The following is a 23532-nucleotide window of genomic DNA, read 5'->3' as shown; positions in this document are numbered from 1 at the left end:
CAGAAAATGACCCCAAATTTGTCCACTTCATAGACGTTTTGTATTTTGCCGAACAGGCAGATTCTGTTTTCATAAACCAGTTATTTCACTCTCTCCCTTCCTTGAAAAATTGAGAGTGGGGAGAGGATAGGTTCTACCTCTCTTCATAAGCCAGGACAGGTGTAGTGTCTGTTCAACACCTGATTCCTGGGGACCTCAGGACACTGGATATAATACTTCAAACTGGTGCCAAAGCAGCCTTTCTCCTCTGAGAGCTGAATTCTGGGGACACAAGCCTCTGCTCTGGGAACTGACAAGAAAGGGAACCTAACCCATGCGCGGAGGTCACCGCCACGTGACCTCTTTAAACAACTCAAATTCACGAGAGCAAGTCCCTCTGTTTAAAGCAAGCTCTGCAGTTTTGCTCTTACTGTGGTGGTAGAGATGGGGAGTTATGTGGTCCCACCAGCCCCCGACCCTGTTTCCTCATCTTTATGACCCTTTTCCCACACCGGGAAACGTGGAGGGACTTTTGCTGCTTCAATGGAGGAGCTGAGAGCTAGGTGAGCAGGGGAGATCCTGCGGCACCCTCACACAAAGACTTGGATAACTAGAAAGGAATTGGCCGGCAACCCATTGATCATTGACTGGTCAGTGGTAGATTCTGCTTTTCAGAATTACCTTGAGAAGAAGGTGAATTACTTCTCAGTATCCAGTAATTAAAAGCGGAAAACCTCTTTGGAGAACTTCTCCCCTAACATAAATCTATATTCAATTCTGAACTGGACAGATTTTTAAATGATTTTTAAAAGTCTCTACTCATCTGCTGCCATACCATTCTTTGTTGAACTGTAGACAGCTCAGGGGACCTCCCAGAGGATGCCTCAGAACACTAACACATACAAGGGTTTTTCAGTTTTGAGCTGAAGAGGGTATTTTATGAACATTTAAGGTGTAAAGGGCTGGAGTAAAATGGAAAGGGCTGGAGTAAAATGAGGAAGGAACACAAGGTAATTCATAAAAACAGAAATTTCCATCAACAAAACAGTTGCTTTGCTCCTAAGGAACCCTGTCTTCTGTTAACCCAGAGGACCTGATTTAAGAAAAACGCTGAGAGGCCTCTCAAGAACTTGTTTACATATAAATCTTCCCCGTATGCAGCAGGGGTAAGGACACTGAAAAGGCTCAAAAAGCTTGCACAAAGCTGGCCTCCAAATGATCTCTCTGATCTAAAACCTCTTAAATTGTAACTGCTTAGCAGCATGACTTTCATATGGACACAAAGTTTTGTTTTTCCAGTATCAATTCACACACGCCTGATTCTTTTAAGGAAAAATTCCCTCAGGTACAATTCATCCTAGTTTCACTCAAGACCGTGGAGGAGGCTCTGAGCTTTTCCACCCTGGACTCTGTGAACCCTCCTTGTCCTCTACAAGCCCACACACAGGCCACTCAAGCACCTGATGATCCTCACTGCTGCTTGTGAGATGTGTAGAGAAAGAGGGCCTGGGGACAAGGTGCAGGGGTGCCTCCAAGGATAAAGAAGACCCCATAAGGAGTCACACCCACCCTCTTCCCTCACCACTGTCTGCCTCTGGTCTGTAACTCGACACAGACACCTCCAGTATCTGTTTGATTTCTGCAGTTCAGAACCAGGGCTGCAGTGTGGTTTGCTTTTTCTTCAACTGGGCAATGGCATGATCAGAAGCCAGATTTTTTTTTTTTTTTTCGGTACGCGGGCCTCTCACTGTTGTGGCCTCTCCCGCTGCGGAGCACAGGCTCCGGACGCGCAGGCTCAGCGGCCATGGCTCACGGGCCCAGCTGCTCTGCGGCATGTGGGATCTTCCCGGACTGGGGCATGAACCCGCGTCCCCTGCATCGGCAGGCGGACTCTCAACCACTGCACCACCAGGGAAGCCCCAGAAGCCAGATTTTTAAGAGTCGATAAAGGGATAATAAAGGGAAAAAGGAAACAAGAGTGTCCTTCTTTACACACTTAAGACACGCTAAAAGCACTTGGGGAAAACAATGAGCATAGTGAATCATCCAATCAAAAGAACATAATTTTATATTTTCACAAAAAATAAAAACACCTCACCTTGGCTCCCAGTACAGAGAGAGAAATCATTTCAAGACAGAGAGTCACACAGTCGTACGCCCAGCTGGCCAACACTCTGGGTCTGGAGTTCCTTCCCCAACCACATTACAACATCAGCTTGACACGTCTGTAAAACATCTTTCCTGCAGAAAGTTGGACCCTAAAGATCAAACCCAGGGAGGCACCCTATCCCCCTCCAAAGACATTTGGTAAAAGCAACATAGTTGACAAGAACAGTGCTGCCTCAGCAGTAAAGGGCGATGGCCCATCCAAGGGAGGCGGACCAGGAGCCCAACTTCTGAGAAGCCATCCAGATAGGCAAGGGAGAAGGGAAAGGAGGGGAGAGGCATAAGAACTGATAGAATGGAGACAAGTATTACCTTAGGAATTACCATTTCAATTACAATCAGACTCCGACCTGGCATTGCTGATACTCCCAAGAGCCATGGACACTGGGAAAGAAGTGTACTTCTTGAGTGCAGTTTGAGGTTATTTGATCCTTTTTCACCGGTTCTAGATTCCATTCTGCTTGGGAAGCTGCAATGACTTCTTTAATCATCCATGGCTTTCCATAAAAAAGTACAGGGTGTTGTGACCAGGAAGAGAGGACAGGCAGGCCCACCTGGTAGAGGATGGCTCCAAAGTCAGGACCTGGTGACTGCCCTCTCGTGGCCAGGGAGCCAGCAGAGGGGATCATATCATGCAAGTGAGGGAAGGTATCAACTGTGCTCCCTGCCTGAAGGGCAGCCTCAAGGCTTTGGTGCCAAAAGGCCTGGAAGAGGCCAGTCTCTCACAGATGGGTATTGGCAAAGTCCTGGCCAAGCAGCTGGTCTGGAAGAGTTGGGAGGGCTGGGCTCTGGCCTTTGCTTCCAACACACAACTGGCTCACACACACATGCACAGGGCAGGTAACTAAGCAACCAACCCCTGGAAAGTGGTTTCATCGTTTTTTGTTTTTATTTTCCCCCTTTCGATCCGGTCTTCAGCTCTCAAACCTGTTCCTTTAGTTCTGTTTCCTACAGTTCTGAGAGGGTGGTTCCATCACAAATGACCAAAGGCTGGACCCCTCTGGCTATAATGTGGACCTTCCAGTGGGTGACGCCAGCATAGCCTTGAAGGGAGACACGAACAAGGAAAGCATGTGAATGTCAAGCCTACCCATGGGCACGAGCAAGGCAGGTCCGCCAAAGCTGCCCTCAGATTCACCTACAGACTCAGAGGCAATGCTTGCTCTGGAGGTCTTTTAGCTCTTCCTGGCCTAAGTATCCCCAGTTATTATCAGTCCTCTCTGTAACCTGACAGCCAATGGGAGCCACTATGAACCAAAGTGCTTCATCACCAGCCCTCACCTGGGTAACTGTGAATCACCATTCAGCAGGTTTACAAAAGCAGGATGCTCTAGATAAGGCTGATATGGGACATCAATTCTCAGGTCTCATTTTTTTCAGCAAGAAGATAGAACGGGTTCTGAGGGGCGCCAGGACCCCCTATCCAATTCTCCTGAGGTTATACATAATATGGTCTCATTACAGAACATCCAGATTAACCCAAACCAGTATTTCCTAAATTGTATTCTGCAGACAGTAGCATCCCATAAAATAGTCCAAGGAAAAAGGGTTCCCTGGTCAAGTAAGTTTGAAAAACACTGGATTTCTCCAAGGCTTTTCAGAGCCTTTTGTACACTAATGTATACTATGTTTCAACAAGAGAGGCATTTCCCAAAGTCAATGACTCAAGAGCCCTATTTGCCAAGGGTCTTTCCAAGGGGCTCCTGTTTGCCCCCTAGGGTCATGAGTGATCTGAAGAATCGATTAGGAAACACCGACCTATATCATTTGAGCAATAGGAATAGGCTAGGAAGGTAAAGTTAAACAATTTTAACACTTCAATAACTTCCTGATGGAAAAATTTCTAAAGAATGATATATACTACCCATCTTTAAACTGAGAGCACTGAACGGATGTGCCCTCTACTTCGTGACTCCAGAAAGGTTACTACGAGCCAGGACTGTACCATCATGGCAGGTGTGTGGGCTCACCAGCATCAGCCTCTGATGCCTGACACCCACGTCATTCTTGAAAACGCCGCCCGTCACAGGTTTTCTGGTGATCCCCTGCCCCTCAGCTTTCACAGGATAATGCTTATTTTGTCAAAAAACACAGAACCTGCTTGTCACAGTGCTATTCTTAAGGGTCTCTTAGGTGCAGGAGCTGCCACCTGTCCTACAGCCACTAAATTAGTCTCCTCCACTGTCACGGTCTCCTGCCCTCATTTTTCACTGTGGCAGCTGTAGCCACTGCTTCTATTTCTGCCGCTGCTTCAAGTGTCCACTGTCCTCCTCCGCCCTCTCCACCTCCACTCTTCTCCTGACTTGCCCGCTTCCCCTTGCTCTGGTCAGTCTCCATTAGTTCTCGACGTTCCTGTCATGTGCTGGCCTTCATGGACACTGCCAACCACAGGGCTCCTTCCCCTCTGGTCAGCAATCTGCCAGTCACAGCATGATAAGCATCAGGCTCTGGATTTTAAGCTGTTCTGGACCAGCCACAGCAGCCTTTGAGGCACAAAGCTTCTTTGACCACTGCCACTCACCCATCTTTTTTTCTTTTTCCCTAATTCTATAATTGGCATTCTGAATGCTTGTGGGAGCCGAAAACATGGAATTTGGATAACTAAAGTGTTTCTGTAGTTGTCTGAACTGTCAGGCATCTGTAGAACATAAGACAGAAACTTTTTCAAGCACAACTACACATTCCAAACTCAGAATGCTATACAGACTTGTGCAGCGTCACTCCACTAAAGGAAGATGGTTTCGGAATAATTTCCACATAAGAATCCTCTTTTCTGCAGTAATTCTCAAGGGCCAGACCAGCTGTGCTCCATTATTGGTTAATGCTTAATTTGTGCATTATTTTTATTTTTTCATTTTTAAATTGAACTAAAAGTTATATAACTTGGTTGGGTTAAAGTTTGGCAGTTCGCAGTCTGCATCCGACCTCCAAATGAGGTGAGAGGTTTCTAGGGATTGGGGTCTTCCGAATAGATAAAATTAAAAGAAATCAACTGGAAAACCAGTCTGGGCTCTGCCAGGAACTCCAGGGCTCCCCTAGGTTTTGTGAGGCAAGAAAAGGAGGGCCAATGGTGATGCTTGCTGATTTATGTGCTTCTGCCAAGAAAATTCCACTGTCAAACTGATGGCTACTGACAGCAGTTGATTCAAGGCTGTTTCTTTGGAATGGATTTTTAGAGTATCAGGTACAGAACAAGTCACAGCGGGAAATCATGGAGCCAAGGGTGAGTGATGACTGTGAGGCTGTGACCTGGCTGTGGGACCCACACGGAAGGTAGTATTTCCTTGGGTGGCTGCTGCCCTTACATACTGCCTGCATTGTTTTATTAGCAAAACAGGCACAGAAAGGGTTTCCTCAAATCTGAACTGTACCTCCTCTGGCCTGACTCAGTGAAAGGAGTCACTTAACACTGATGCTTTGCCTAACTGATGGTGGGGCCTTGAGGTGGTCACCTCTCCTCCCTGGATCTCAATCTCCTTATCCGTAAAATAAAGGATCACTCTAAATACTCCCCATAATAATTCTTTCTAAATTGAAATCTCTAAAGCCAATGGAGGGAATTCCCTGGCAGTCCAGTGGTTAGGACCCCATGCTCTCACTGCTGAGGAACTGGGTTCGATCCCTGGTCGGGGAACTAAAATCCCACAAGCCACGTGGTGTGGCCAAAAAAATAAATAAATAAAGCCAGTGGACACATACATTCTAAATGTGCATACAAGACATTTCTCTCTGCTACATTTTCTCATTACTTCTCATTACATCTAAGCATAAATATTGACCTTTTTAATAAAAGAATGCTATTTTTGACTCTACTTAATGAATCTTTGTGAAGGCAATATTTAATTTTTAGAATGTTTTTTGAGTTAAAAAGTAAAAAGACCCTCCAGTGACCTTCCCCGCCGGGGGCTCCACCTACCAATATCCCCTGGCTCTAGTGGCATCGCCATGGACTGGCAATGTCTTCGGCACTGGAAGGGAGGGATGAGTTGCAACATGGCCTCGCCGCTGCCAATGGTAAACAGGTCATGCATCCTATGCATCTGGAGGAGAAGACATGGGGGAAGAAAAGGAAGGAAAGGAAAACAAAATAAAACCCCGGAGCATGGGACAGTAATACACAAAAACTCTTACACATATGGCTCTGAGCTTCCTCGCAGCCTAAGCAGAGGAAAACAGTACCAAGAACACAATTCACAGTTACGTCCAAAAGACAAAAACAAACTAGTTTCTCCTAAGTATGGCATCTCCTGGTACTGAGACCAGGGTAAGATTTCTTCTATGGTTTTTCCTAAAGAGACATCGTGTAGTTTTGTGGGCAGCATCCTCAATGACAGTCCTGTAGCAGAAATGGCACGAGCTTCATAATTCACAACTATTTCTAGCCACAGTTTCAAAGTAGGTCAAAGGCAAAATATCTAATTGTATTTTAACAAAAGTCTAGCAGAGGCCAACATGTGGTGATCTAAACAGGCAATCTTCTGAGGGTCTGGTTTGACCCAGACAGATAGTTTGCATATCCTTCGGACAATGGTCCATGGAACATTATCACTTACTGTTAGGGTTTTGACAGCAGCAAGTTCAAGTTTATACTTTTTGGCAAGACTCAAGTGAGCAGATACATGATGCTACTGATTAAAAACTAATGACAGTAAGATCAGCCTCTGATTTTGAAAGCTAAGGAGATAACCAGGATATACACCTACACAGGTAACTACTGCACTGCTGAGGGCATAATACTGCTACCAACAGGCATTAAGTGCAACCTGCTGTGTACCAGGTAGAGCTGTGAACCCTGGGGTTGGGGAGGGGCAGGGAGTAGAGAAAAAGGGAGAGGTTGGTCTTGCTCAGGCTTCTCTTCCTTTCTAGATGGTGAGAGAAAACCCCTAGGGTCTCCCCTTCCCTCCCCTCTTCCCCCTCCTCCCAGCCCCTGCCCTCTAGGGAAGCTCTTTATATGCCCTTATAAAGCAGGGGTAAGAAGTCTGACTCCCTGGGCCACATCCTGGTTTTTCTGCTTGGGTCCTCTAGAGCCTTGGGATGTGGCCCTATCTTCTCCTGCTCCCCAACCCTGGTCTCTCGGTTGCTCCCACAGGTCCTGGCTATGACTCTGTGTCCATGGAAACGCTAGAGCCATTTCAACTGCTGCTATAGTGACAGAAGGAGGACTAGTGTCTTGAGCTGGCCTGTGACTGACTGGTAGTAACACTGGCAGAAGCCCTGACATATGCAGTCTTGAAAAAATCCCAGAAGACAAAAATGAGCGGATGTACCTCTGTTTCATATAGGCCTGAGAGGGGGTGGGACCATGTTCCTTCACATTCAGGATGAGGAGAAACTGACAACAGGATGGAGTGGGCCAGCCCTAGGCAACACCATGGGGTGGGTAAAGTGGGCCTTGGAGCCCCTCACCTCTTCCCCCAGGGCCTCTCAACAATCAGCTCCCACTGCTTATCTTCTATCCCAAGGCTGCCTCTTGGATTCTGGGCCCACAGACATGTGACTTTACCAGGGTCCAGGACACAGGGATGTGGACCAAGGGCGGAGTAACAAGGCTGTGGAGGAAGGACAGCCTGGGCCAGGATGGGGAACAGATGCTCTAAGAAATCAGACTCTCAGGATTTTTGCCTATTTGGGCCACTCCCCTTCCCAAAACATCCTTGAGAACTGCAACAAGATGACTCTGACAGGCGTCTGTGTAACTGTGTATTTAACCCTTTGGCTGGGCTCCTTGGTGTCCCTGTTAAGCAGACTGGTGAAATTAACTTAAGGTTCAAGTGGGAAAACCCAAGATAAAGATCAAGGCCCTCACCCAGAATTATATCATAATTATGCAGATGAAATCATACTAGGGCCCCGAGTTCTAGCCGAAGACAGAAGGATAAAATTCTTTAAAATCTGAGGCAACAGCCCAGCACCTCCACCCTACAGCTGGCAGACAGAAGTTCTTTCTTCTAGATGAAATGATTGTTTTCAAAGGCTTTGAAATTCCTTTAACACGATTCAGCAAATTGGAGCCAAACAATAGTGTCAGGAGGTTAAAGACACAACCCAGAGTTGGTAGGGGTCACAGTTCAGCAAATTTAATTTTTTAATAAAAGAAAATTCATCCTTTTAATTATTCCAAACCAATCCAGGCTCAAAAACCTTCTTCAGGAATGAGACTCAAAAAAAGAGCAATTCAGAGAAAAGTAAACAGACACAAGCACAGAACAGCTCTGCCCAGTCCGCTGGCCCCAGAGACGGTAAATGTGGGCTCTGGGTACTTGGCCACGGACTGAGGTGAGAACCACTGCCACACACACTGGGCTGCCTGCCTCAGGCACAGGCTTGTCAGCCTTTTTGTTCCCAAACCTCTCCATGCTCCCAAGCTTTTTGCTTTCCCGGTTCTCTATCTGAAGTTTCTCATTTGTTTTTTTCTGGGGAAAGCCAACCTGGGAGTGGAGGGTGAGGAGAGACCTCTTATTAACTTGCTGTGTCCTTGGGCAAATGACTTTATCTCTCTGGGGCTGTTTCCTTCTCTATAAAATGAGTAAGCTGGACTATTCATTTACATGCTATTCATTCATAGTCTGCCTGCTTTCTACTTGGAAGTAGGGAAGTCAGACTAATGGGATGCTCAGGACCCTTCAAATTTTAGGATATTACTTCCTTTAATATAGAAAAGTAACTTGCCCCCAGGTGTTAAGGGCAGGAAATACATCTGCAAGGTAACTAGACTTTCTGTAAGCGTGTCTTCAGTAAAAAGTCAGGTCTGTTGGCAAGCAGCAGGAGGAGAGAACTTTAGATTACGTGGGTGACCCCTCAATTCACCCCCTAAGTTGACATGCAGGGAAGGCTTTATGACATCAGCCCAGGTACCAAATGAGAAAAATTCTAGAGCCAAGTCCTCTCAAAATTTCCTACCTTACTCCCCACAATAGGTTCTGGTTGAAGAAGGAAGCACTTTTTCAGGGAGGCTTCTTTTGGAAATGGCAGGTAGGTGAATACAGGAAAAAGCTCACGTAAAAGGTGTGATCTGTTCAGAGGTCTTCTCCTGTAAAATGTGTAAAAGAGAAAAATGTAGTTAAACTGGGCAAGCCAGCCTAACTCCGTGACTAACAGAGAGCTCGGCAAGGGTGGGAAAACTGTGGGCGGTGGGTGAAGAGGGAAAAATGTCAGGACAATATCTGAAGTATTAGGTCCATGAAGAACAGTCATGCCAAACCAATTAATAGTAAAACGCACACACACACACAAACTCTACTGCCATGATTTGTCTGTGTGGGTGGGGTGTTTATAAAATCCAGCTAAAACAACATATAGAGGGAGAAAAGAACACTCCATTCATCCTCCCTTGGCAAAGAGACTGAAGTAACAGCAGACAGGGCAAGAGAGAAGGGAGGAGGAGGAGGCAAAAATCGTGAACCGGGGCTTCCCTGGTGGCACAGTGGTTGGGAATCTGCCTGCCAATGCAGGGGACACGGGTTCGAGCCCTGGTCTGGGAGGATCCCACATGCTGCGGAGCAACTAAGCCCGTGCACCACAGCTACTGAGCCTGCGCGTCTGGAGCCTGTGCTCCGCAACAAGAGAGGCCGCCACAGTGAGAGGCCCGCGCACCGCAATGAAGAGTGGTCCCCGCTTGCCGCAGCTGGAGAAAGCCCTCGCACAGAAACGAAGCCCTAACACAGCCAAAAATAAATTAATTAATTAAAAAGAAAAATCAAAAAAAAAAATCGTGAACCTTCTGAGGTGGAGCAGCATGAAGTAGGAAGCCTGTATCAGCTCGTTACACCGAGTATTTGATCATGTAAATAAACGACAAATTTAAAGAAAGGCAGAAACACAGAAATCATCTGACAAAAGGCCTGAAAAAGCAGTTTTAATTCTCTTTGGAATGGTTCTAGAAGTAAACTGGCCTTCCTTTTCTTCTAGAAAGCAACTTTCACGTGAAGAAACAGACCATGTCTTCTATAGGACACAGCAAGGAACAAGGAGATAGACCTGGGTTTCAATTCTGGCTGCGTGACCTTAAGCAAGGTACTTAACCTCTCTGATTCCCACTTTTCTGATCTGAAAAACGACAGTGATAATTCCTACTTCCCAGAGCTATTATGAGCATCACCAACGAGTAACAGATACTCAGTACCAAGGCACACAGCCTGGCTGCCAAGAAATAACTTTCCCTTTTATTCTCTGTGCTCTCTCTGCAGTCTTCAATGCTCAGGGCCCACTCAGCATGAACACAAATGCTAAACACATACTTAGAAGTAAATTATGAGTCTATTAGGCAATCTTGGTGTCCACCACAGTGGTGCCCCTCTTGACACACCTCTTTGGACTCACCCACTTTCTCTCTCATCAAGTTTGCAACAGTGCCCTCCTGAGTATCATTTGACTTGAAGGGTGTATTGTAAAGTGCTTGCACAGTGCTGGGCATAGCAGCGTCTTGGCAGTAACTATCCATAGTACCATTTTGACATTTGGTCTGCCCCCTCTCTACACACATGCACGCTGAGCGGCCCTTTCCACACTCACCATGGGTAAGGAAACGGGAACCACCGTTCAGGAAAGCAGCGCCACCACTTGGTGAAAAACCCTTCAGTGAAGCCTTCTGTCACCTCAGGGTACTGGCACAAAAAATGCTGAAGCCCCTCAGATGACAGGGGTTGTCCGGTCTTGGCAAGGCAGAAAACAAAAGTGCAACAAGACAACACGGAATTACTAATCACAAATGTCACAGCGCTTGATGTTTCCTAGCCATTAAATGGGTAATCGATCAGTGGGAGAATCTGCCTTCTTGCTCACCTTGATCACCAGAGGATGGAGTCTCTCAAATTTCCTTGGGGTGTCTTCCAGGAGCATCACCTTGAGGGGTAATTTCTGGGTACAGCCGGTGCAGTTGGCAGGGATGGGGTCCGACTCATTCTGCTCACACTCATTTGTCCACCAGGGGTCAAAGTCTGAGAGAGGAAGGGATATGGAGAAAGCAGATAGAGCAGGTAAATCTAGGCGCCACAGCAATAGAAGCAGAAAGACGTAAGAATAATTTTAAAAGCTAACAGTGATAAGTGCATGTGACCTCTGAAAAGGTACATATCAAATACATTAACCCCAGAGAAGGGAACAGATGGCTTAGGGGCCAGAGGTGGAAAGGAGAGGTACTTTTCTCTGTATCCTCCTCTAGGCTTTGTGGAAAATATTTTTTAACACATACAAGTATCTCCTAAGTCAAATCAACAACTGAAGTCAAACACTTTGAGGAGCTATATTCGGAGACATGGGGTTGGAGATGCAGTTCTTCCACCGTTTTCTAACCTGCAACCCATAGGTCTGACCCGGCTACAGCACATGGGGGAGGGGCAGGCAGGAAGGGTGGCCCCATCGTCAGTGATGAGCCCCTCTGCATGCATGTCTTCTCTGACACCCTAGGCCCTGGGTTCACAAGTTCAAGTGGACGCCAGGACGGCTCTGGGAAGGAAAACTGAGAAAAGGGCACAGACAGTAGGGATGGAAAGGAGAGACAGGACTTTTCAGGGGCCCATCTTTGGAGTAGAGTGAACTGCATCTGCCCGTTAGCACTCTGTCCGAGCTCAGGGTGGGTAGGGGCTACTAACCATGGTTTCTAGCCCCAAGGACTGCAGGTTGGTCAGAACTAGAAGAATGCCCCACCCAGACCCGGATGTCACAGCTTGCTGGCTCCCCACACCTTTCTCTGGTCCTTCTCTGAAGGGTTGGCTCTGTTTCTATGCAGCTCTTCTCGGTTTCTCTGCGTCCCTTCCCTCTGAGACTATTCTGTTCATAATATTATTACATTATTTCTTGTTTGCTTTCTGTTCCGTTCTGGGTTTCACCTGTGTTCTCTGAGATAGATGTTTCTTTCTTTTTTTTTTTAAGATGAATTTTCCCCCAATTATGAAAGATTTCCAGAATACAGTAAAGTTGAAAGAATTTTACAGTAGATATCAGTATATCCACTACCTAGGTTCTACCATTAACATTTTACTATGCTAGTTTTATCATATATCTATCACTGTTACTTTATTGCTTACAGAAGGGATTTAGAGAGACAAGTAGTAGCTTTCTAACCAACAACTTCCTATTCTGAGTCATACATAAAAGTTAAAGTACTGTATTGGTCAAGAAAGAGTTCTAACTGTTCACATGTGTTTCAAACAAGTGGGGCTTTTCAAATACCTCAACTAACAAATCACCATCTCCCTTTAGTTCATTTAAATGTTCATATTTTTACTCATTTGATTAGTAGTAAAAGAACTGAAGTATTTAATGTTAAATTGCTTTATATTAAATCATTACATATAATTGAGTTTGTGATTGACTTTATTCACAACTAATCCTAAGGGACCAGATACAACATAACCATATAGCACTTTAATTTTAGTATTTGAAGCATACATGCTGGGAGGCTAATGTAACATAGCAGGTCTTTTGAGTGGCCATTGCTGACTGCCCAGAATCCCAACATCTCAGTTTTGTTGAATCTTTTATAGTTAATAGAGAACATTTCATGTAAAAAAAATATGCTAGAGAATTGAGATAGATGTTTCTGATAAACTCTAATTTGAATCCAAAATGTTTCACAGATGGTTTCTGATTAAAACCCAATGGAAACCAAATCAGGAGACAGCCTACAACAAAAGACAACAGACGACCAAATGTGGCCGAAACCAAGTCAGTTCTTTAAACCAATAAACACACGTGGAAACCGACTCTTAACCACAAAACATTCTCTGTAGTCAGCAGAAGGCAGCAGTCGTGCAGTATAAGAAATCCTCATCGGGGGAGGGCTGTGTTTGTTCTCAGCACGTCTCCTGAGCATCCTCCATCTCCTGCAGACAGAACCTGTGTTTCCCTGAGGCAGCTGCCACCCACTCTTCTTATCCAGGGGACTACGCACACCTTGGCACACACAGTGTTCACCATGAGCCTCCAGGGGCAGCAGAAAACCCTTTCGTGGAACCTGTTTCAGTGGCACACTGAGGCTGCAGTCACACTTTTTTTTTCCAGTGGCATACTCAGGCTGCAATTAAACTTTTTTTTTTCCCTTCTGGAATATTTTCAAATGTTCCTTATTAGAGGTCAAATATGATGAATTCTTGCCAAAATACAAGAACTCTGGGTAATGGACATAAAATGAGGCATAAATAATCATAACAACATGTTACAATTATACAGCATTTCCATTTCCAAAGTACTTGTGAGGGAGGGGGTAGGAAGGGGAAAGAAAACTAACGTGCTCAGCGTCAAGCCCAATACGAGTCATTTTTGCAGGTAATATATCGTTTACTGTTTACCACATAATTACTGAGGAGGCATTGCTATTCTCATTTTACAGATGAGCAAACTGAGACTGACAGGCAAGAGGAATTACCGAGGCACCTGGGTGCAGTGGGAAGAGCACAGAGGATGCGGTGGGGCGGGGATAAGAGGACAGAGGCTGCTGAGGAAGACTGTGATGAGGACTTCTAGGGCTTCCTTCTAGGAAGGTTATTCTGGATTGTGGATTGTGGATTGTGACTAGGGTGTCCTGGAAGAGAGAGGCTGGGAAGAGGAAGACCCGGTTATACTTTGTTTTTGTCCTTTTTTGGGGGAGGGAGGGGTTGTATTGTGATGAGAGGTGAAATACGAATCTTTTTTTTTTTTTTTTTTTTTTTTTTGGCCGCAACCTGCAGCATGTGGAATCTTAGTTCCCCAACCAGGGATCAAACCCACACGCCCCTACACTGGAAGCACGGAGTCTTAACCACTGGACTGCCAGGGAAGTCCCTATAACAAGAGTCTTAACTGAGGCAGTGGGCTTGGGAAGAAAGGGGTGATTCCAGAGGCAGTGATAACACAATCTATGGCTCTAAGCAGCACTATGGAGAATGTCTGTGCAGGCTGAGATGGCGCAAGAGCTCCTCATCTAAGGGAGACACTGGAGAGCTGCATATATTTATCATCACATTTTTCTGTAGTAATGTGTCATATTCCAAATGAATCAATTAATTATGACAATCTTCCCAGGAGATAAGAGTAAAGTGTCAGGAGAAATTCTTCTAATTTATACAAAGGTGCTTCATGGGCTAGTAGCAGGCAGTTCTGAACCTAAGGGTATCAAGAGATTATTTTAACTGTAACTTATATTAGTTTTATTCTGAGCTTTAGATATTCTTGGGATTAACAGGTATAGATATGTGAAAAGCAGGTGGAGGAAGAAAACCCAAAGAAAATCAAGAAAGGAAAAGAAAACAATAACAGATAATTTAACAAGGTAGAAGAACACAAGACAGAGATCTCTAGACATGTAAACATCAATAGTGTTCTTACACTGCTGACCATAATCATTTAAAAATGGAAATGGAAAATGATCTCACTCATAAAAACTGGCAATAAATTTAACAAGAAAGGTAAAACTAGAAAATTTTACTGAAGGATATAAAATAAGACCTAAATAAACATATCATACCATGATCCTCGATGGGAAGACTAAATATCATAAAGATGTCAAGTCTACTCAAAAAATACATATATGAACCTTAATACAACTTGGATAGAATCCCATCAGAGTCTCTTATTGGTGAAGGTGGAGATGAGGTGGGGCTGTGACCACGGCATTCTAAAGTTCATCTAGAAGAGAAAATGTGTGAGAATAGCAACAGGCAACAACCCGCCCCCTGACAAATTAACTCTGGGAAATATTTAAGTGCCAGAAGGCATGCTGGGGTAATACAAATGAATCACGAAATATGGTCACTGCTTAAAATCTACAGAGGATACTCCCCTCAGGCACAGATAGAGTCAGAGACTGTATTAAGAGCCTCATGTGACAGACACTGGGCAGACTGTGGACCTGAGGACCCTCACCTCTGACTGCTCATGGGTCACTGGAGAGCTCGAGCCTCTCTTTGTGCCACACATGAGGAGGGCAGGACTAGAGGGAAAGGGCATTGCTTTGCTCTCTCTGTGTAGATAATATGAACAAGTAATTCACGAAAAATAAACACAAATGGCCTAAAAGAAACACATGAAAAGACATCCAACTCCACTAAAAGGTGAGACTTAAAGTGAGATACCACTTTTCAGTTTCTTGACTGGCAAAACAACGGCAATATCCAGTGTTGATGATCTACATATGCTGTTAATGAAAGTTACACATTGGTGTAAGTTTATGTAGATAATTTGTTAGTATTTATTAAAGTGTAAAATGTGAATGCTCTTTGACCCAGCTATTCTACTTCCGAGAATCTGTCTTACAGAAATAATAGTATATGTATATAAAAGTGTGTGTATATGAATGTCCCAAGTGTTTTTTTTTTATAATAGTAAAAAATCTAGAAACTGTTCAATTATGGAATACTCACAGAATGGAGTAATATAAAATCCTGAAAAATGTGTATACTGGGTTGAATAGCGTCTCCCTTAAAATTCAAGTCCTTCTGGAACCTCAGAAGATGACCATATTTGAAAATAGGGTCCTTGCAGATGTAATTAAACATGAGGTGATACTGAAGTAGGGTTGGTCCTAAATTCAATCTAAATGGTGTCCTTATTAGAAGAGGAGAGGATGCACAATGACACACAGTAGGAAGATGGCCCTGCAGAGATGGGGACTGGAGTTATGCTACCACAGCTAAGGAATGCCAAGGATTGATGGCAACCACCAGAACCTGGAAGAGGCAAAGAAGGCTTCTTCCCTAGAGCCTTTGAGAAGGAGAAGAGCCCTAAAACACCTTGATTTTGGACTTCTAGCCTCCAGAACTGTGAGAAAATTAATTTCTATTGTTTTAACCCACCTGGCCTTTGGTACTTTGTTACGACAGCCTTGGAAACTAATACAATGTGTCTAGCCAAAAATATGGACATAAGCCCTTTCTTGCATGTGTGAATCAAAAACTATTTTATATTTATAGATATTAAGTATAGCTATCTGTACAGCCATGGAAAAATTCAGAAAGATGTATATCAAATTATTACCAGTGGTTGCTTGGGTGGAAGAGTTAGAGGGATAGAGGTGAGAAAATTCACTTCATTAAAAGTATATTTTTAAAAATCAAAAATCTCACACCTCTTTTTTTTGTTTTCGTTATGTAAGCGTTTTTTTTTTTTTGGTTGAGCCGCGCAGCATGTGGGATCCTAGTTCCCTGCTAGGGATTGAGCCCTCGCTCCCTGCACTGGAAGCACAGAGTCTTAACCACTGGACCGCCAGGGAAGTCCCTGTATGTAAATGTTTTATGTATTTTCCAAATAAAAATGTCTTTGGAGGGAATTCCCTGATGGTCCAGTGGTTAGGACTCCACATTTTAACTGCCATGGGCCCGGGTTCAATCCCTGGTCAGGGAACTAAGATCCTGCAAGCCGTGCGGCATGGCGGGGGAGAGGGGCGGAATAGATACATGTATATGTATAACTGAATCACTTTGCTGTACACCTGAAACTAACACAACATTGTTAACAACTATGCTTCAACATAAACTAAATTAACAAACAAAAAAGGTCTTTGGAGACCATGAAAACTCAAGCTGAGATTGTTAACTTTTAATGTAAAGTTCAGTCATCTTGGAAGGCAGGCCCCTGGAGAGGTACCCGACAGGAGAAGAGGCACTGTGGCTAGGCTGGCGGCCAGCCAAGGAAGAGGGGAGTGATGAGGAAAAAGGATCACTGGAAAGGGGTAGTTTATACCATCCATCTGAATTAGGGGAGCACACTGCAAGAGGAAGAGCTACTTTTGATTTCTCTGCAGGCTTCGTCCTCAAGGTGGATAAAGAATGTGCTTATATTTGGTCTGAGGGACTAACGAATGGCCAGGCAGTGAGTAGGGGGCAGTGTACAGTTGGGGCTCTTTCTCCCCTTCTCATAGAATTTCCAAAAACAAGGAGAAGTGCCCAGACTTCAACTTGGTCTCCATCTATCTGAAAAGGTTTTATCTGATGTGTGCACTATACAACTGGCTGAAGCCAACATACCACAGAGTGATCAAAGTCCCATGCTAGAAAACAGCCAGTAGCACATAGCAGACCATCCCATGCCACCCCAGGCCACAACTTTTCTTCAATTACCTAACATGCTGCATCTCACTTCTCTGCAGCCCTCCTCTGCTTCTATCCACTCCGCCAGCACCAGACAGAAAGGCCAGTGGAAGTTGGATAGTGACTTCCTAACTTTCTTTTTATTTCCAAGGCTCCTTTATGCAAGATAGCCTTCTTATACTAGCTATTTCATACTAAAAAAAAGGTGTGACAAAGAAGTGAAACTCCACGTCTAAGAGTTCAATAAAACGCCATGGTCTGTATTCCAAATTCTCACCGTGATTATGGAATCATTTTGTTGTCTGAGGTGTCAAAAATGGTCTTGCAGACAAAACACAGCCTTGAAGTTAAGAAAGGCAGAAACTGTAACCGCCCAGCCTTCTCTGCAAGTTGGGCACTCTGCAGAACAATGGTGAGCCAAGACTGTCAGGAGGCTTCCTGGTGCCTGAGAGTTGTTTTCAAAGAAAACGCACTCAGGCTGGCTCGCTGTGGACAACCATAACATACTCTGGAATTCTAAGTGGAGAGAGTCCTTTTACACAGACTATTAATCTGGTGAAAAGCAAAAAGCAAAAAAATAAAAAACAGCTTTCTTTCCAGGACCAAAAAAACCTCCCTCTGGGTAAAAACGATAGAGAAGAAGAAAGGCACAAAGCCAAGACTAGCTCCGCAAGAGCAGGGGGACTGTTTTGTTCACTGCTCTGTTGAGAACAGTTGCTGGTGTACAGTAGGGTCTGAATACACACTCACTGAATGAATGAATGAATGAAACCTTGACTTTTCAGAAGCTTTAACAATAGGATTAAGTCCATGGGGAGAAAAATCAAACAAGTAATCTGAACTTGGAGAAACCTCAAAATAAGGATTAAATAAATATAACCTCATGATTTCTTAGATTTCTCATATTAGAAACGTATCCAAGAAAACCCTGCAAAAGTCCATGACAAAGTCTCTGTGACTTTCACTGGTACGTGCTCAGGCTACTCTCCAGCAGCTTGTTTTGCTTAGCACTTCTAGCATCCTGGGCATGAGGCAGGGGTGAAGTCTCGACCTTGGCCAGGCCCCCTGCATGGATGGTAACAGGCCCAGAGCCACTTTTGTACACCGTAGGGATGGAAGGAACCCAAGAAATCATCTCGCCAACAGCTTTGCCTTCAGGAAGCAACACGTTTCAACCATTCCAAACCAGAGAGTCCATCTATTTTTTTTGTTTGTTTGTTTGTTTTTTTTGCAGTACGCGGGCCTCTCACTGTTGTGGCCTCTTCCGCTGCGGAGCACAGGCTCCGGATGCGCAGGCTCAGAGGCCATGGCTCACGGGCCTAGCCGCTCCCCGGCATGTGGGATCTTCCCAGACCGGGACACGAACCTGTGTTCCCTGCAACGGCAGGCGGACTCTCAACCACTGCGCCACCAGGGAAGCCCTCCATCTATTTTTATAAGTTCTCCTTGTATAAAAATTTGTCTCTAAATGTGAGACTTCTGGCAAGTTAGTCAACCCCCTTGCTCATCAGCTTCCTCATCTTTGAAATGGACATAAAAATATTAACTACCTTACGTGACCGCTGTAAAGACTGAGGAATACACGGCACAGTATACAGCACAGTGCCAAGTATACTGTAAGTGCCCAAAAGAGCTGTTACCACTTTACTCTTTTATTTGTAAATAAACAGGTTCTAGCATTTCACGTAGCACTGGCCTGGACTCTAATTCTGATTAGGTCCTTACCTTAGTTCTAAGTCAGTGAATGACCTGCTATTCCCCAAACTCCTTGATATTGGTAGATCCACTTCAACCTTCCCTTGAAAGTTCATGGGTACATAAAGTTCCAATTATGCAGTACAGATACAGGATGCAGCTTCTCATTGTATGTGAGAACTGTCCCAGGCCTCCTCAGTATATATGGATGTTACAATTACAAATTATAAATGCCCCAAGTAAACAAAATAGTTGGGCCTAACATTCTGGAACCTGGCTTGAATGAGGGCAGAGGCAGCAGGCAGTAAATGTAATGTGCTAGACTAAAGAAACTAAGGTTCAAGTGCTAGTCTGTCACATTTAGCTGGGTAAGCAGGCTATTTCACCTCTCCTGGTTTCAATTTCCTCTTTACAAAACAGGGGTATGTACCAGATCAACTCTATAAAGTTCCTTTTGAGCTCTAAAACTCAATGATTCCACGGAAGGGTGAAAGCCAAGAGGGTGGCTGGCAGGGTCAAAGCAGATATAAAGATATGAGGCCAGGGGCGGGGGTGGGTAAGAAGTAAGAATGTGAATGTGAAGAGAAAACTGCAGGTTAATAAGAGAAAGGACTTTGTCAAACAGTAAGTCAAACCTTACCTATAAGGGTGCAGACTGGGAGGATGAGCTGGGCTGAATGCCTAGGAAAAGACTAGTTCAGGAAAATGCTAAAGGGCCAATGGCTTGGAGGACCATTTATTTTTGGACGTGCAGTACCAGCCATAAAGAACCTTATTTCTTCGGGGACTAGGGAGCTGAGAGAGAAGGCATCTGGTGACCTGAAAGAAAGGGTTGAACTCCAAAATCAAACTTAAAGCTAGACTCTTCAGGTATACCATGTAGCTACAAACTACTCATATCAGAGGTTAAGAGCTCAGACTCTGAAGATGGGCAGCCTAGGTTCAAATCATGGTTCAATGACTAACTAGCCTTATTAGATCAGGCAAGTGAGCTAATCTCACTCTACTTCAGTGTCTTCATCTGTAAAACAGACATAAAACCAGAACCTACTGCATAGGGATATTGTAAAGATCAAATGAAAGGCAGCTGAAAGACCTAACTGAAAGGCAGCTGCTTTGGGGTATGCTTTAGGCGGGAGCTTTAGGCCAGCCCTTAAGGAAACAATTCGCTGAAGGGCTTTCCCATGGGAGCTACATTCACTTTACATCCTCCCTCGACATTTACTTTAAAGGTATTGCTAAGTAGTCCTAACTGAAAGGCAGCTGCTTTGGGGTACCATGACAATAGGAATGATTTATATATTTTTTACTTTTCTGGCCCTCTTTCAGGCCCAGCAGTTTGCCCTTCTTATACCTAGTTCTCCCCAATATGTTTCTATTCACCACTTACATTATTATGCATTAAGTTTCCTTCCAAGTGTTATGCAAAATGCTGTTAGTTTTACATGTCTACAGCTTCCCAGAATTATCACACATAGGAAAATAGGGTGCAGTATCTCCATTTACAAGTAAAAGCAGCACTTTAATAGAATCAACAACATTAAAGACCTAAAACCACACCCTTCCAATGCTCTCTCTTTACAAGTGAGCTCTAAGGACTCATTTTTATTTCCATCTGCAAGGCAAAATATTCATTTGGAGTGGCCAAACAACCTGGTTTGTTGACAAGACACCTATGTTTCTTGACTTTTTAAACTCCGATACACAGAATGAGCAATCACTGTCCATTGACTATTATTGCTTAACTTAACAGTCTGTGGAGATGTACTTTATAAGATGGGAAGAGAGTAGGTGCCATCAACCTGGTCCTAAAAATTGTTGACTTCATCTCATGTGCCAAAGAGTAGAAAATGACTTTAGGGAGGCTGTGAGGGGAGGACAGGAAAGGAGGCTGATGCATCCGAGGCAGCAGCACAGGCTGGCCTAACTGACACGTTTCTCTGGCTCTTTCCCCTACATGCTCTGGACCTTCCTGATAGGAGTTGGAAACTTCATTTTTTTGAGCTTTGTTGTTTCAAAAACAACCTCCCCAGTAAATACAAGGAAGTTATATATTTGGAATTTAAACGTTTAAATACATAAGTTGATTTTTTAAAACAACTTACGAGACTGGGTTTTTGTTTTACAATGTTCCCTTCCTCTGATTTTGATATAATTCTCGAAATCTTTCCATGATTTTCTCAAGTGTATAAAAATAGCTTTCAAAGGAGACCCAAACCAAGTGAAGATTTTTATGACTGATTAGGTCTTGGCTTAAAGAGTAGCATTATGATTATAAAGCTTAGTTTCAACTGCTAAATATTTTTTGAAAACACTGAAGAGAAAACATACTTCCTCAACAGTTATGCTGAAGCCTAAAGGTTTCAGAACACAGTTACACAGAAAGTTCTATAATCCATTTGTGATATTAACTTACATATTCCTTCATACAGGCAAATAAGATAAACACTAAAATAAAACAATAATAAATGAATAAAATAATATCCCCTTATTCTTTCTCAAAAGTAAATTTTGAATCTTACTACATTACACTATTCTCAAAAGGGAACTCCTCAAATGGTCTATCGGACCAGGAATTCCTATGCTACCATTGATGCATTGTTACTAAATTTCAGTGCTTCTTAAATTCAACTTATTGGCAAAATTGCATACTTAGGAGCACTACATAGTGAACTGTGAAACAGAGAAAAGACTCAGTTGAAAGAGAGGGATATACCTAGAAGAAAACCTAGCCAACAGGCTAAGGACTATTAGAGGATATGGACTCAGATGCTTTCAATAAACCAACAGCTATTTATTAAAATATCTATTATGGATAGGGATCACAGGAGAGAAAACAGTAGAGTAAGATACACTCAAATCCCTCCTATGAGCAAAAACACTCATCCCCATCACATATGTTTTATAATCAGGGGGCTTGAATTTGGCTCCACCTGGTGTGTTTCTCTGACAAGCTTCTTAATCCTGAGCCTCAGTTTCTCAATCTGCAAAATGGGGTAATAAAACCCATCCCATAGAGTTTCACTGAGGATTGAATTAAATGAGACAACATAGGGAAAGTGTCTCTCATTAGATGTCAGTAAATGTTATTTCCTTTCTCATGATATACTGCCAAGAAAGCCGTATCTAATAAATAACAAATGCAGTATTCTACCTGGAAAGGGTCTGTCTGCATCACCCCCATGCAGAGGAACTCCCTTATTTTCTGGCATATACTTCTTGGTAATGGGCAAAGACATCAGCCGGATGTGATGGATGAGTGAGCGCCAGGTATGAGCTCCAGAAAGCACTGGTTCAGGTGGTAATGGGCTGAAAGGTTGAATCACAAAGTAGGCAGTGAGCAAGATTAATCCCAGGGTTACGAGGACCTACAAGGAAAGACAGGAAATGGATTAATAATTGTCACAGCAAACAAAATACTTTTAGGCCAAGGAAAAAAAACAGGCATCTTCTACTATTTCCAGTGTGCTTTAAGAACTAATCCATTTTCATAAACAAGCCATTGACATTCACTTCTGAAAGCATTTAAAGCTTGAGAACTGTGAGGACTGCAAGGCTCACCAAACTTATATCATACAGACCAGGGGCTATGCCCATCATTTAAAAATATACACAGAGGGCTTCCCTGGTGGCGCAGCGGTTGAGAGTCCGCCTGCGGATGCAGGGGACGCGGGTTCGTGCCCCGGTCCGGGAAGATCCCACATGCCATGGAACGGCTGGGCCCGTGAGCCATGGCTGCTTAGCCTGCGCGTCTGGAGCCTGTGCTCCGCAACGGGAGAGGCCACAGCAGTGAGGGGCCCACGTACCGCAAAAAAAAAAAAAAAAAAAAAAAAAAAAAAAAAATATATATATATATATATATATATATATACACACACACACACACACAGATACAGTTAATGATAAATACATAGCTTTCATCTAGAACATTTAACAAAGTAGTCAAATTTGCTAATAACACATCGTAACAAAGAGTAAAGGCCAACTTATTCATAGAAAAACCAAGTTTCAGTGGTGGAATCAGTCAACATTAATATTTGGGGAGAATGTTGAAGAGTTTGTGCTCTAAGCTATTTCCAAGTCAGAACACATTTTTACCTTGTACACAGCTAGAAGGAGGGGATACTGGGGTGGCCCCCTCTGAGGTTCATTCTTTTCCAGCAGCTGTCTGATAAATTTTTCAATTGCTTTCTCTGACATGCCACACTGATGGCCCGTCTGTCTTACCAAATCAACAGTCTCTGAAAGTTTGTCATAAATGCTGAGCTCATTAGCAGCAAGATCCATGTCTTCTAATACAAAATCCCTGAGAGAGAAAGAAAATGAATACAAAAAGAAAGATGGTTTCTTTAAACTACTTCCTCCACAAAGTTACTTCCTTTAGAACAGTGCTTATTGACCAGCTTTTTGACCACCTGTGGGGAAGGAACAATTCTTCTGTAAAACACAATGAATACATTGAGACAATGTCAAGATGCAATACAAGTTTTTAAGTGTTTTTTAATTGTGGGCTAGTAATAAATGGTTCACAGGCCAGCACTGGTTCCCAAACACTTTGAGGAATACCTGTCCAGAGCACAATAAATCCCTAATGGGACTCAGAAACACTAGTTCCATCCAAAATGATTTCTAAAACCAGTCACAGGAGATCTGCTACTGGTAATTTACGAAAATAAAAAGAAATGGAATA

General features: G+C 43.7%; 1 protein-coding gene across 1 annotated transcript; it reads right to left on the bottom strand.

Moving 5' to 3' along the window:
- Nucleotides 1-3093: 3093 nt before the first annotated feature.
- Nucleotides 3094-23144, bottom strand: LOC307059318 (bombesin receptor-activated protein C6orf89 homolog; the record flags this gene model as incomplete). The annotated part of the gene is made up of 7 exons (XM_079713197.1): nucleotides 22941-23144; nucleotides 21997-22210; nucleotides 10927-11081; nucleotides 10657-10796; nucleotides 9046-9175; nucleotides 6062-6185; nucleotides 3094-3188 (listed from the first exon to the last, which is right to left on the bottom strand). Exons 1-7 carry the CDS (start codon nucleotides 23127-23129, stop codon nucleotides 3094-3096), a joined length of 1047 nt encoding a protein of 348 aa, XP_079569323.1. The 5' UTR covers nucleotides 23130-23144.
- Between the last annotated feature and the right edge of the window lie 388 nt (nucleotides 23145-23532).

Source organism: Hyperoodon ampullatus (genome assembly GCF_949752795.1).
Source record: "Hyperoodon ampullatus genome assembly, chromosome: 10".
Classification (NCBI taxonomy): domain Eukaryota; kingdom Metazoa; phylum Chordata; class Mammalia; order Artiodactyla; family Ziphiidae; genus Hyperoodon; species Hyperoodon ampullatus.
This window is presented reverse-complemented; position numbering and strand designations above follow the sequence as displayed.